The sequence below is a fragment of the Hypanus sabinus genome, chromosome 3, assembly GCF_030144855.1.
Source record: "Hypanus sabinus isolate sHypSab1 chromosome 3, sHypSab1.hap1, whole genome shotgun sequence".
Classification (NCBI taxonomy): domain Eukaryota; kingdom Metazoa; phylum Chordata; class Chondrichthyes; order Myliobatiformes; family Dasyatidae; genus Hypanus; species Hypanus sabinus.
Genome location: NC_082708.1, coordinates 150,306,529 through 150,320,050, shown reverse-complemented (window position 1 = coordinate 150,320,050; position 13,522 = coordinate 150,306,529). Strand labels below are relative to the sequence as shown.

Here is a 13,522-nt window from a genome sequence, read left to right as displayed (position 1 = left end):
TATTGAGAAAGTAAGGAAGCATGGGATCCAAGGAAACATTGCTTTGTGGTACTGCTTCCCGGATAGTAGCAACTGGAATAGATTGTGTTTGGGTCCCCAATGATTCTACGGGCCCATTTTACACACCTGTCCTTGTAAATGTCCTGAATCATGGGAAGTTCACATCTACAGATGCGCTGAGCTGTCCACATCACTCTCTGCAGAGTCCTGCGATTGAGGGAAGAACAGTTCCCATACCAGGCAGTGATGCAGCCAGTCAAGATGCTCTCAATCATGCCCGTGTAGAAAGTTCTTAGGATTTGGGGGCCCATACCAAACTTTCTCAACCGTCTGAGAGGAAAGAGGTGCTGTTGTGTCTTTTTTACCACACAGCTGGTGTGTACAGACTATGTGAGGTCCTCGGTGATGTGGATGCCAAGGAACTTGAAGCTGTTTACACTCTCAACCCTAGATCAGCAGGGGTCAGCCCATCTCTATTCCTCCTGTAATCCACAACCAGCTCCTTTGTGACATTGAGGGAGAAGTTGTTTTCTTGACACCACTGTGTCAGAGAGACGACTTCTTCCTTGTAGGCCACCTCATTATTGTTTGAGATAAGGTCAATCAGTGTAGACTCGTCAAGAAATTTAATTAGCAGATTGGTGCTATTGGTAGCGATACAGTCATGGGTACACAGGGAGTAAAGGAGGGAACTCAGAGAGGCTCCTGAATTGAGAGTCAGAGGGTTGGAAGTGAGGGAGCCCACTCTTACAACCTGCTGGTGATCTGACAGGAAGTCCAGGATCCAGCTGCACAAGGCAGGGTGAAGGCTGAGGTCTCTGAGCTTCTTGTTGAGCCTGGATAGAACTATGGTGTTGAATGCTGAACTGTAGTCCAAGAACAGCACTCTCACATAAGCATCCTTCTTCTCCAGATGTGTAAGGATGGTATGTAGAGCAGTGACTATTGCATCATCTGTCGATCAGTTGTGTTGGTAGCTGAATTGTAAGGGGTTCCAGTGTGGGTGGTAGCAAGCTGCTGTTGTCATCCTTGACCAGCCTCTCAAAGCATTTGCTTATTATTGAGGTGATTATGACAGGATGCCAGTTGGTCAGATATGATACCTTGGTCTTTTTTGGTACAGGGGCAATGGCGGATAATTTGAAGCAGGAGGGCACTCCACACTGCAAGAGGGAGAGAGATCATTGCAATAAAGCCCCTTTCAGAATGATAAAGCTTTAATACTCATTCATTCCGTTTAATTTATCATAGGATACTCCAGGATTTATTGTGAATCGCCTTCTTGTACCATACCTGATGGAAGCTGTCCGGCTGCACGAAAGAGGTAATTATAACATAAGCCGAGTGTTTTTAAAAACTAGGTAATGAAAGACTACATTTCATATTCAGCTCAATTTCACAGAGTTCTATTCCCCCTCCCCCGTGTAAGAGTACTGTTTTAAAAACGCACAGGTTTTGAAATTATGCACACTGTAGCTAATCAGCTGAAGCTTGCCTTTCACCAGGCTAGTGGGTAGTGGCTTAAAAACTCAATTGAAACAGGTTGAATCTTAAGACCAATGGTTCCCACAGGATCTTCATATTTGTGAAACTATAAGACCCCATTGTAGGTACTTAGCTGTCTCCGATTATATAACCTGCCATTGTTGCTTTCAGCAATTTGCTTTTTTCTGTTTTTCTTTTTCTGCCTCCAATGTATCCCACTGACCTTGTATGGGTCTGTCATTAAGAGTGAGCATTTTTTACAATGTTGTTGCAAAAGGCGATGAAAGGTTTCCAGTATTTTCAGAGGTTTTGTTAACAAAAACATAGTGTAGTGTTTTTTATACAAGAGCTTTAACTTCAGCCCCCAGTATTTTCAGATGGAGAACCAAAACAAAAATACAGCTATTCCTACCACTGTAGAATGAAAATTTGTTTTGTAGATCTTTCTTTAAAAATGTTCTAAGGCTTCCCCTAAGTAAATTCATCAATTGTTTGATTGTACTTTGAAATTAAAAGGCACTGTGCTGGATTGATTTTCTTTGACCTACTTGAGCCTAGGAAGGGTTAAAAGACATTAACAGTGTCAGTACAATATGGCTACTACAGTTTCATATGCATAATAGAACATAGAACAGTACAGCTCAGGAACAGGCTCTTCAATCCACAATGTCTATGTTGAGTGTGATGCAAATTAAACTAATCTCTTCTACCTGTACCTGATCTGTATCCCTCCATTTCCTGCATATTCATGTGCCTATTTAAAAGCTGCTTAAATGCCACTATCACATCTGCTTCCTATGGTACCCTTAGCAGCATCTTCCACTCCACATCCAAAAGACTTGTTCCTGTACATTTCCTTTAAACTTTGCTGCACTTATCTTAAAGATATGCTCTCTGTTATTTGACATTCTTACCCTAGGGAAAAGATTCTGACCATATACCCTATCTATGCTTCTCATAATAAACCTGATAAATTTCTAAAATTATATATGATGAAGGGAGGGGAAATCCCTGTTATATTTAAATTCAGGAAGAAGATACTTCAGAGCAGTTTCCCGAAGGCAGTGAGCAAAGCCAAAAATACATCTTTACATGTGGAGCTGAGGAGAAGTTTTGTGAAAGCACAGTTTTTATCTATTAATTCTAATGTGGACATTTAAGATCAATAAAATGATAGCTGAGGAAGGTGAAACATGGTTGTAACAATGTATTCAAAATTTAAGTTTTGATAAAGCTGCTTTTCTGTGCCCTTTAACGGCAAAGTTTATGAAAGTTGTGGAACAGTGGAAAGAGAAGGGTTATAACTGTTTTGCCCTTTCCAAATGCTTTGAAAATTCTGAACTTCCGGTTAGGTGCCTCTAAGTCCTGGTTACACAAATTAGAACTGGGTTTTTCACTGAAGATTCTTTTCATGTAAAGCGTGTAAGAAATCTGGTACTCCAAGCCCAAAAACAGACTGGACCAACTGAAAATAATGGACCAAAGCAAGAAAACGCAAGTTGAGAAACTCATCATTCATGATCCATTTCAGAAGTTGTCAAACTGTGATGCACTTTTCTGCGGCAGTGCACAAAATTTTTCTGAAAACGTGCAGGAGAGGTTGAATTTATAAGGCTTAAAGCTGTTTATATTTGGGAAGAGGAGATAGATGATGTGATTTGATCAGGCATAAATTGGAGAGATATTTGGCCATACCATTGGGTTACCATGAATGTTATAACTGTCATTTAAGGACTTAAACTGTGAATTGCATGTGTAGAGGTAGGGGATAACTAGTAAATTTGAAGGGACTATGGAATAAATAGAATTATGGGAGCCTCTGATCAAGTTAATAGAATAGCTTGAAGGGACTGAGAGAGGCCTGTTCCAGTGATAATGAAGGATCATGCAAGGCAAATGAATGCTGTGCTCAGAGATTCAGTAGGTTGTTCTTTTTTGCTTATAATGTCTAATCTGTGTTATTAGCAGAGCAGTTTTACATCTCAGGCAACCTGCCCATTCAACTCCTCCCTTACTTCCATTCAGGGCGCCAAACAGTCCTTTCAGGTGAAGCAACACTTTACCTGTGAATCTTTTGGGGCCGTCTATTATATCCGGTGCTGCCGATATGGCCTCCACTACATTGGTGAGGTCAGATGTAAGTTGAGGGACCACTTTGCCCAACACCTCAGCTCCATCCACCAAAAGTGGAATTTCCCAGTGGCCAACCATTTAAATTCCTATCCCCATTTCCGTTCAGACATGTTAGTCCATACTCCATTTCTGCCACGATGAGACTACCTCAGGGTGATGAAGCAACATCTCATATTCTGTCTAGGTAGCCTCCAATCTGATGGCATGAACATCAATTTCTCCTTTTTTTTGTTTCTTCCCTTCCCTCTTTTTCTATTCCACACTCAGGCCTCTTACCTCTTCTCCTTACCTGCCTGTCACCTCCCCCTCATTGCCCACCTTCCCTTTCGCTCATGATCCACTCTGCTCTCCTATCAGATTCTTTCTCCAGCCCTTTACCTTTCCACCCACCTGGCTTCACCTATCATCTTGTAGCAAATCCTCCTTCCTCTCTCCCCAACATTTTAATCTGGTGTCTTCCCCCTACCTTTCCAGTCCTGAAGAAGGGTCTTGGCCCGAAATGTCAACTGTTTACTCATTTCCATTGATGCTGCCAGACCTGCTGAGTTCCTCCAGCATTTTGTGCGTTGATTGATAGTATTATTTGCAGTCCAGTCAGAAAGCAAAGGTATTTGGCAGATAACAATGAACAATAATGTCTTTAACTCAAACTCTACAAAGGAATTCCTTCCTCTCCAGACATCCAATAATATTACGCTAAATAATGGATTATTGATTGCAATTATTAGTAAATTGATACATCTGCAGAATGAGATTGGGTTTATTCTTACTGTAAGTCCTAGTTTTCGCTTGGGTTTTGAACCACATTTGTAAAACAATAAAATAGCTCTATGTAGTATTCTTTAGAGTGAATATGATCGCATCCAATTTGGCTTTCATATTCTGTTAGATTAAGAAAGATCAAAGTGATTGCTATGAACTAGGCAGTTACATTCTATCTCACTGCAGGAGCGAGTAGCAAATAAGCCCTGACCAAAATAATCAATATGTAGCTATCTCTGCATCCACAGACTTAGTAAATTCAATGGGTAGTGAATGATTTTTTAAACTGCAATTTTTATTGGCGTATTGCAAAATCAGGGGCATTTGAGCACTCAGCACATTTTTGGTGTTGCTGTTACAGTACTGAAGGGTATATGTGTTGAAGAGCAGCACAGGCCCTATCTGGAAAAATAGGATTTCGCTGAAGGGTGAAAGCTTACTTGAATTTGAGTTGAGCACCAAAGTTCAAAAGTTGGCAAAGTAAATGTAAATTTATTGAAGTGCATAAATGTTACCATATGCAAACCTGAAATTTGTTTTCTTGCCACCGTACTCATTAAATCCAAGAACCATAAGAGAATCAATGAAAGACTGCCCCCAACTGGTTGGACAACCTACCAATGTGCAAAAGACAACAACTGCAAATACAAAAGAAAAAACAAATAATCATAATAATAATAAACATTACGAACATGAGATGAAGAGTCTTTGAAAATGAATTCATAGGTTGTGTGAATAGTTCAGTGATGGGGTGAGTGAAGTTGAATGAAATTATCCCCTCTGGTTTAAAAGCCTAATGGTTGAGGGGCAATAACTGTTTCTGAACCTGGTGGTGTGAGTTCTGAGGCTCCTGTACCACCTTCCTGATGGCTGTAGCAAGAAAAGAGCATGGCCTGGGTGGTAGCAGTCCCTGATGATGGATGGTGCTTTCCTGCGACAGCGTTGTTTAGATGTGCTCATTGGTAGGGAGGACTTTAGTTGTGTTGGACTGGGCTCTATCCACTACTTTTTGTAGAATTTTCCATTCAAGGGCACTGGTGTTTCCTTACCTGAACTACTGCTGGGGAGCCTGTCTCAAAATTCAACCACAGCATCCTCTCCAGTGGATGAGACGTCGGCATGTTGTTGCTGAAGCCTCCTATAGCAAATGGTAATCCAATTCTCATGCTCCATTCATCTCAACCACCAAATTATCCAATTGAACTGTGAGGTGCTTTCCCATATCCTTCCTACAACTCGTGGTCAGGTCTGCCACAGAGTCATAGAAAAGTACCACACAGAAACAGGCCCTTTGGCTCTTCTATTCTGTGCCGAATCATTTAAACCTCATACTCCCATCTACCTATACTGGCTCCATAGCCCCCCCATACCCGTATCATCCGTGTACCGATCCAAACGTACCTTAAATATTGAGATTGAGCTTGCATGCACCACTTGTGCTGGCAGCTTGTTCCACATTCTCACCACCATCTGAGTGAAGTTATTTCCCCTCCTATTAAACTTTTCACCTTTCACACTTAACCCATGACCTCTAGTTGTAAACCCATCCAACCTCTGGAAAAAGCCTGCTTGCATTTACTCTTTCTATACCCCTCATAATTTTGTATGCCTTTATTAAGTCTCCCCTCATTCTCCAGTTCTCTGGGGAATAATGTCCCTTATAACTCAGGTCCTTCATTCCCAGCAACATCCTTGTAAATTTTCCCTGTACTCTTTCAACCAAAGGAAAATCATGTCTGACAAATCTTACAGAATTTTTTGAAGATGGAACTAGTAGAGTGGATAGGGGAGAGCCAGTGAATGTGGTATATTTAGATTTTCAAAAGGCTTTTGACAAGGTCCCACACAGGAGATTAGTGTGCAAACTTAAAGCACACGGTATTGGGGGTATGGTATTGATGTGGATAGAGAATTGGTTGGCAGACAGGAAGCAAAGAGTAGGAGTAAACAGGACCTTTTCAGAATAGCAGGCAGTGACTAGTGGGGTACCGCAAGGCTCAGTGCTGGGACCCCAGTGGTTTACAATATATATTAATGATTTAAACGAGGGAATTAAATGCAGCATCTCCAAGTTTGCAGCTGACACGAAGCTGGGCAGCGGTATTAGCTGTGAGGAGGATGCAGGGTGGTTTGGATAGGTTAGGTGAGTGGGCAAATTCATGGCAGATGCAATTTAATGTGAATAAATGTGAGATTATCCACTTTGGTTGCAAGAACAGGAAAACAGATTATTTTCTGAATGGTGGCCGATTAGGAAAAGAGGAGATGCACCGAGACCTGTGTGTCGTTGTACACCAGTCATTGAAGGTGGGCATGCAGGAACAGCAGACAGTGAAAAAGGCAAATGGTATGTTGGCATTCATAGCAAAAGGATTTGAGTACAGGAGCAGGGAGGTTCTACTGCGGTTGTACAAGGCCTTGGTGAGACTGCACCTAGAATATTGTGTGCAGTTTTGGTCCCCTAATCTGAGGAAAGACATTCTTGCCGTAGAGGGAGTACAGAGAAGGTTCGCCAGATTGATTCCTGGGATGGCAGGACTTTCATATGAAGAAAGACTGGATCGACTAGGCTTATACTCACTGGAATTTAGAAGGTTGAGGGGGATCTTATTGAAATGTATAAAATTCTAAAGGGATTGGACAAGCTAGATGCAGGAAGGTTGTTTCTGATGTTGGGGAAGTCCAGAACGAGGGGTCACAGTTTAAGGATAAAGGGGAAGCCTTTTAGGATGGAGATGAGGAAAAACTTCTTCACACAGAGAGTGGTGAATCTGTGGAATTCTCTGCCACAGGAAACAGTTGAGGCCGGTTCATTGGTTATATTTAAGAGGAAGTTAGATATGGCCCTTGTGGCTAAAGGGATCGGGGGTATGGAGAGAAAGCAGGTACAGGGTTCTGAGTTGGATGATCAGCCATGATCATACTGAATGGCGGTGCAGGCTCAAAGGACCGAATGGCCTACTCCTGCACCTATTTTCTATGTTTCTATAGTAACCTTATTTACATCTTTCCTGTAGGTAGGTGACCAAAACTACACACAATACTCCAAATTAGGCCTCACCAGCATCTTATACAACTTCAACATAATATCCCATCTCCTGTACTCAATACTTTGATTTATGAAGGCCAGTGTGCCAAAAGCTTTCTTTACGACCCTATCTACCTGTGACACCACTTTCAGTATTTTTGTTCACGTATTCCCAAGTCCCTTTGTCCTACAGCACTCCTGTGCCTTCCACTGTGTAATACTTAACCTGGTTGGTCCTACTGAAGTGCAACTCATTGCATTTGTCTGCATTAATTGAATCAGTCTGCTTCTTGAAATAGTGTTCCAATGAGAAGACCATAAGGCATAGGAGCAGAATTATTCTATTCAGCCCGTCAAGTCTGCTCCACAGTTCTATTATGGCTGATTTATTTTTCCCCTCAAACCCATTCTCCTGCCTGTAGCCTTTGACATCCTTACTAATCAAGAACCCACATCATTGGAGTTGCTACAACTATGGGAAATTATATAAGTAAATTGCATTTCTCACATGAATCTTGAAATGACATATAGTTGTATACAACCGCATTAAAGGCCAGGGATATCTACCATTTACAAAGACACAGCTCTGCACAGTGGTCAGGTAAGAAATTCCTTCTCTGTGATCTGGGAGAGAAATAGATGTGGATCCATTACATATCATTCTTTTGGTGCTTGCTTCTAATATTACGTAGTTTCTAGCCATTTATCTTTATTGTATAGTTTAATTAACATAATTGATGTTTTTGTGCCTGGAAGATATAACAGGGCAATTAGCATGCTTTTGAGTAAAAATGAGTTGAATTATATTCATCACAATCTTTATGCAGTTTATTGCATTTATTTTGATGTTTTTTTAAGGTCATGGATCAAAAGAAGACATTGATGTGGCAATGAAACTGGGTGCTGGATATCCTATGGGTCCCTTTGAATTATTGGATTATGTTGGACTTGACACCAGCAAGTTTATCATTGAAGGTATGTGCAGTAAGTTGTTTCTAATGTATTAATATAGTTTACCACAACTATTTATTCAAAATGGTCAGTATGCTAGTCTTTGAATGACAAGCTAAGGCTACTGCTTCATTTTGATGGTGATGAGAATTACTGGTGAATGCTGAAACCTAGTTACAGGCATCCTTGGTACTACCTACATGAGCAGGACAATGAGACTGAAGCTGGTGAAACTTAATGGGGAAAGGAGGTGAGCTTGAGAGCAGGCACAAATAATCTAAGTAATCTGTTGTTGACCTGCTTGAAGGAGGTGCTTGAGTGGAAAATTAGTGGGGGCAGAATGACAACAAGGAACAGCTTTGGCAAATGTGGTTCAAGGTGACACTGAGCTGCCATCTTGTGTGTGACTCAGACAGTTGTTTTTTTTTAAAGCTTGTAGGGATAGTTATGGGGACTACACAGGGAGTTAGGGATCATACTAGGGTTTACGGACAGAAATGAGGAGGAGGTAGAAGTCAGAGGTAGTAAATAAAGATGCAGGGCAGGAGCTGGTGGTTGGAGTCCAGGTCAGAGCATTTGCTGTTGAAGGGTTGGGTTCATGGGCACTGAGGGCATAGATCAATCGTACTCATGGTCAGAGACCATGGTCAGCAAGTCCCAAAGACGAGGGCTGGTGACCAGCCCCAGGCTGGCAAGTTTTATGGTCGGGAGGTCCAATGGACAGGAGGCACAACAGTTGGCGTTCAAAGTCCTTTGACTGGTGAATCCTAGGTAGATTCTGAAGGTCAAAGCTCAAGGGTTGACGACTAAAGTCAACGAGTCCAGAGTCTGAGGCCCAAAAATCAAAGCCCCTGCGTCAGTGGGTCTGGAAGTTGGAGGCCTGATGTCTGAGACTGTGAGTCCAGACCAGGGACTCCAGAGATGGACTTTCCAGGGTTTGTAGGCTAGACTGTGGGTAGGAGGAGGACTGGAAGGGAGTTTGTTTTGTTGTTGTTGTTTTGCTGCTTGTGGTGTTCTGCTGAACATTGTGGGTGTGCTTTGTTAGCACCAGAATGTGTGGTGACATTTGCAAGCTACCCCCAATACATCCTTAGGTTGTGTTGAATACTACACAAATAATACATTCTTCTGTTAGTTTTGATGTACATAGGATAAATAATAAATGAGTGAATCTGAAATAATCAACAAATAAGATGGACTTATGATGTTTGACAGGTAATTAAAAAGTGATTCATTGCTTTATAGATGCAGTGACAGAGGGTGATTATGACCATTACTAGCCTGTCATCAATATGTATGTTACAAACCTCAAAACTGTATCACTTCTCATTTGACAATCACAGTTATGTGTAAAATTATTTATCATCATCAACATTTCATTGAGAAGAGGCAAATTTAGAGGGAGAAAGGGCACTTTTTATCATCTTGCCAACTTTATTTATTCTGATTCTTAAGAAAACTTAAAACACAGTGTCTAAAATTTACAGCATCCTTTCTGTATTAAACTTAGTTTAATAATCTATAGGAAATTTTTTGTGTTAATACATTCATTCGTATTCAACTTATTTTCAAGGATCTGTTCTTTAATTTGACTTCATGGTCAGCTCAGACAAGGACGGGTGGTGGGGGGGAAGCTGCGGAGTAGATTTGAGAAGTGGCAAGAGGGGAGAGAGAAACACTGTTTTATTTTCTCCAGTCCTGCCAAAGAGCTTCTCCCGAAATGTCGAGTGTACATTTTTTTCCATAGATGCTGCCTGGCCTGCTGAGTTTGTCCAGCATTCTGTGTGTATTGCTTGGATTTCCAGCATTCGCAGATTTTCTCTTGGTTATGATATTCGATGGATAATACTTTGTAATTTCCAGCAGCTGCAACAAGATCCCACTACCAGACACATTTCCTTCCATCCACATCTACCACTTGTGTTATATGGCATTTTCCTATACAACCCCTAGGAGGTGTAATATTTCAGTTTTTCATCTGTTTCCTTCCCACCATTCAGGGATTCAAATGGTCTGGCCAGGTGAAGTAGCAATTCACTTAAACTTCTTGCAATCTAGTATCCTGCATTTACTGTTTACAATGTGTGCTTCCATCTGGCAATTAACTCATTTAATCGCATCCATTCAAAGATACTCCCATTGCTCTAGCCATCCCTCCCCCACCTTCACAGCTGCTGAAAAATTACTCATTTTCTCTCTTTGGCAGTTACCAGTTCTCACTTTCCCAGGTCTCAGTCTTGCAATGTTTTTGGTTTCCATTACCACAGATGCTGCCCGGCGTGCTGAGTATTTACAGGGTTTTGTTTCAGTTTTGCGTACATTCTAGCTTTATGGTAATACAATGTCATCAGTTATTAATAATTATAGATATTATTGAACTGTTCTGAATAAAGTTGAAGGTTCAATGATATTTGAAATCTGTAGAATGCTAATGCCCACAAATTCAACAGCATTAGGAGTACAGGGTGAACAAGAGTGAACAATAGGTGGTGCCATGGTAAAGGATGAAGTCTTGTGCTAAATAAAACCACAAAAGACTTTTCATAGATTTGCACTGAACAGAACTTACATTTTCCAGGAAGTTTTAGATTTGAAGATTATGAATACTAATCAATAGGCAGGTTTGTTAAGGAAGGAGGTTGTGGTCTGAACTTTCTGCTTATTTACTGACAGTTGGAGCCGACTTTCAGCTGCAAGATTTACATGAAATACTTTAAATTCATTTTCCATTTGAACTCAATGACGTTCCAGTTTAGGGTATGATCTCTTCAATAGCAATGGGATTATTTTCCTTACATTTATAATTTCCCTTCTCCTCCATCTGACTCTTGATGGATTCTGGTTGCTCTCTCCGTGTTAGCTCTGACAGTCTGAAACACCAGTCCATGTTGCAGTTTATGTACCTTTTCCCAGATGCTTGCGTGATTTCTGTTGATATTCATGTGAAGTAGGTGAAGGTATGATTCAAAATGGAACAGGTAGGGATATTTCAAATTTAACTGTCTTCTAGACTTTTGCAATGCCGTTGAAACAATGCAGTTGCATAAAATAGCATGGTGACAAAGTATCCTGGATGTGGAATAAGAAATTAATATGGTGAACTGTACATTAGGTCTTAACCTCACTGTCCCATAGTCAGTTGAAAAATCATGTAAAGTTACCAAAGCTTAATTTTCTAATCGTTTTTAGAAAAATGGAACTGCAGTGCTTCACAGACTCAATATAATATTGAATAAAAAGGCAGAGAGTTAGCGGTTCATGATGAAAGTTGGGAGTGGCTGTTGGTTACCAGTGTCACATGGTTGAAGTGATTAAAATAGAATTCTGACCAAACAGTTGAAGCGCTATAAATGTTGAAATGCTAATTTATGCCACATTTTTGCATCTGTCACTGATAACAGCATTGTTTCAGATGACAACTGTGGAACAAATGCTAGTACGCATTCACACTACATAGCTCAGCAGACTCTTTGGCATGTCATTCCTGAATTCAATGATATCCTGTGTTGAGGGAGTGTGATATTTATTTATATGTTCATATCACAATGAAGTGTCTTGGAATTATAACTGTGGATATGTGCTTGTTGACCACTGTGACTGCTAATTACAATGGTGTTCTGCTGCCACAGTGCTCATGGGGTTACAGCCATCAGCAGGCAAATCAAGCAAACCATATAGGTCACAAGTTTTATGTAAAATAAGGAAATAATTCTGATGGATTAAAACTAAATTGTATTCAAGCCTAGTTTTTTTTTAAAAACACAAAATGCTGGCAGAACTCAGCAGGCCAGACAACATCTATGGGAGGAGTAGTGAAGACGTTTCGGGCTGAAACCCTTCATCAGGAGTTCTGGTCCTGATGGTCAACGGGGGATAAGAAGTGGGGAGAGGGATGAAGTAGAGAGCTGGGAATTGATAGGCTGAAGGGAAATGGGCTAGGGGGAATGTGCTGAAGGGTTTCGGCCCGAAACATCGTCACTACCTCCTCCCGTAGATGCTGTCTGGCCTGCTGAGTTCTGCCAGCATTTTGCGTTTTTATTTATTTCCAGCGTCTGCAGATTCACTCGTGTTGTATTTTTTTTTCTCTGTTTAATCCTTCTGTGCAGGTTACATTCACCAGATAAATTTGTAAGAAATGTTCTGTTTTATGTTCCCTCCTCTACCCTTTCACTAATCACAACCATTTTCCTCCTCAGGGTGGCACAAGCTGGATCCAGACAACCCCCTGTTTGCTCCCAGTGCTCTATTAAGTAAATTAGTAGAGGAAGGAAAGTTGGGTAAAAAGACCGGTGAGGGTTTCTACAAGTACTCCTAGAAGACATGAGAATTGTTAATGCAGTTTTTGTCAACTGAATCTTGCAAGCTGCCAGGCTGTTAGCTCAGTGCATACAGCGTTTATGGTAATTACTTGGAAGTCACATTTTATAAATAATACAATGTAATATTTTCAAAATATTAAAGTGACAGAAAACTGGATGATCTTGCCTAGCCAGATACCATGATTACAGTTTATAATCTAAAGGAAAGGTTTTTAAAATTATTGTATTCATTACTTCTAAGATCTGCTTTAAAATTAATATGCATTCTGAGAGAAATTTGTTTATTCAGTGTTGCATCTGGAATGACCTTGGGCTTTGAATTTGAGATCTTTATTTTTAACATATCAATAAAGTGCAACTTACATAATTCCAGAGCTCGTTCTATTGACTTTTGTTTCTTCCTATTTACCTTATATACTGCTTTTTTTTTCTTGTGCAGCATTTACTTCCTTATTGATCCTTAGAGCTAATCACACATAACCCCACTTTTCCTCACAACCATCTCTTTTAATCCAGCTCCACTTGATACTTAGTTTCAATCTGATTCCTGGCATTGTAGCAACCTACATTGGTGGCCCAATTTAGTCTCCACTGTGAATACAAATGACGTTGGAGCCTCAAGATCAGATGGGTGATTAGTCCTCAGAATGAGCAGTTTATTGTACATGAGACTAAAAGAATGTAACTTACTGATATTTGAGTATCAAATGCCTTACTAATTTAAGATTCATTAGTGTGCTTTCTTTCCCCCTTGAACCAAGCATTATAACAGTCACTCAGTCACTGCTGACTTCTAAAACATTATCCAAGTTGGCCATCTAAGTAAAAGGTTCTGTCCATTTTA

At 40.5% G+C, this 13,522-nt stretch overlaps 1 protein-coding gene across 1 annotated transcript in view; it reads left to right on the top strand.

Annotated features, from left to right (window-relative positions):
• The window catches only part of hadh (hydroxyacyl-CoA dehydrogenase), a 36,390-nt gene extending 23,338 nt beyond the window's left edge, over positions 1-13,052 (top strand). The window contains exons 6-8 of the mRNA XM_059965383.1: positions 1,252-1,324; positions 8,267-8,383; positions 12,556-13,052. Of these exons, the coding sequence (XP_059821366.1) occupies positions 1,252-1,324; positions 8,267-8,383; positions 12,556-12,674 (309 nt within the window). The 3' untranslated portion in view covers positions 12,675-13,052. The remainder of the gene's footprint in view (positions 1-1,251; positions 1,325-8,266; positions 8,384-12,555) is intronic.
• The last annotated feature ends 470 nt before the right edge of the window (positions 13,053-13,522 follow it).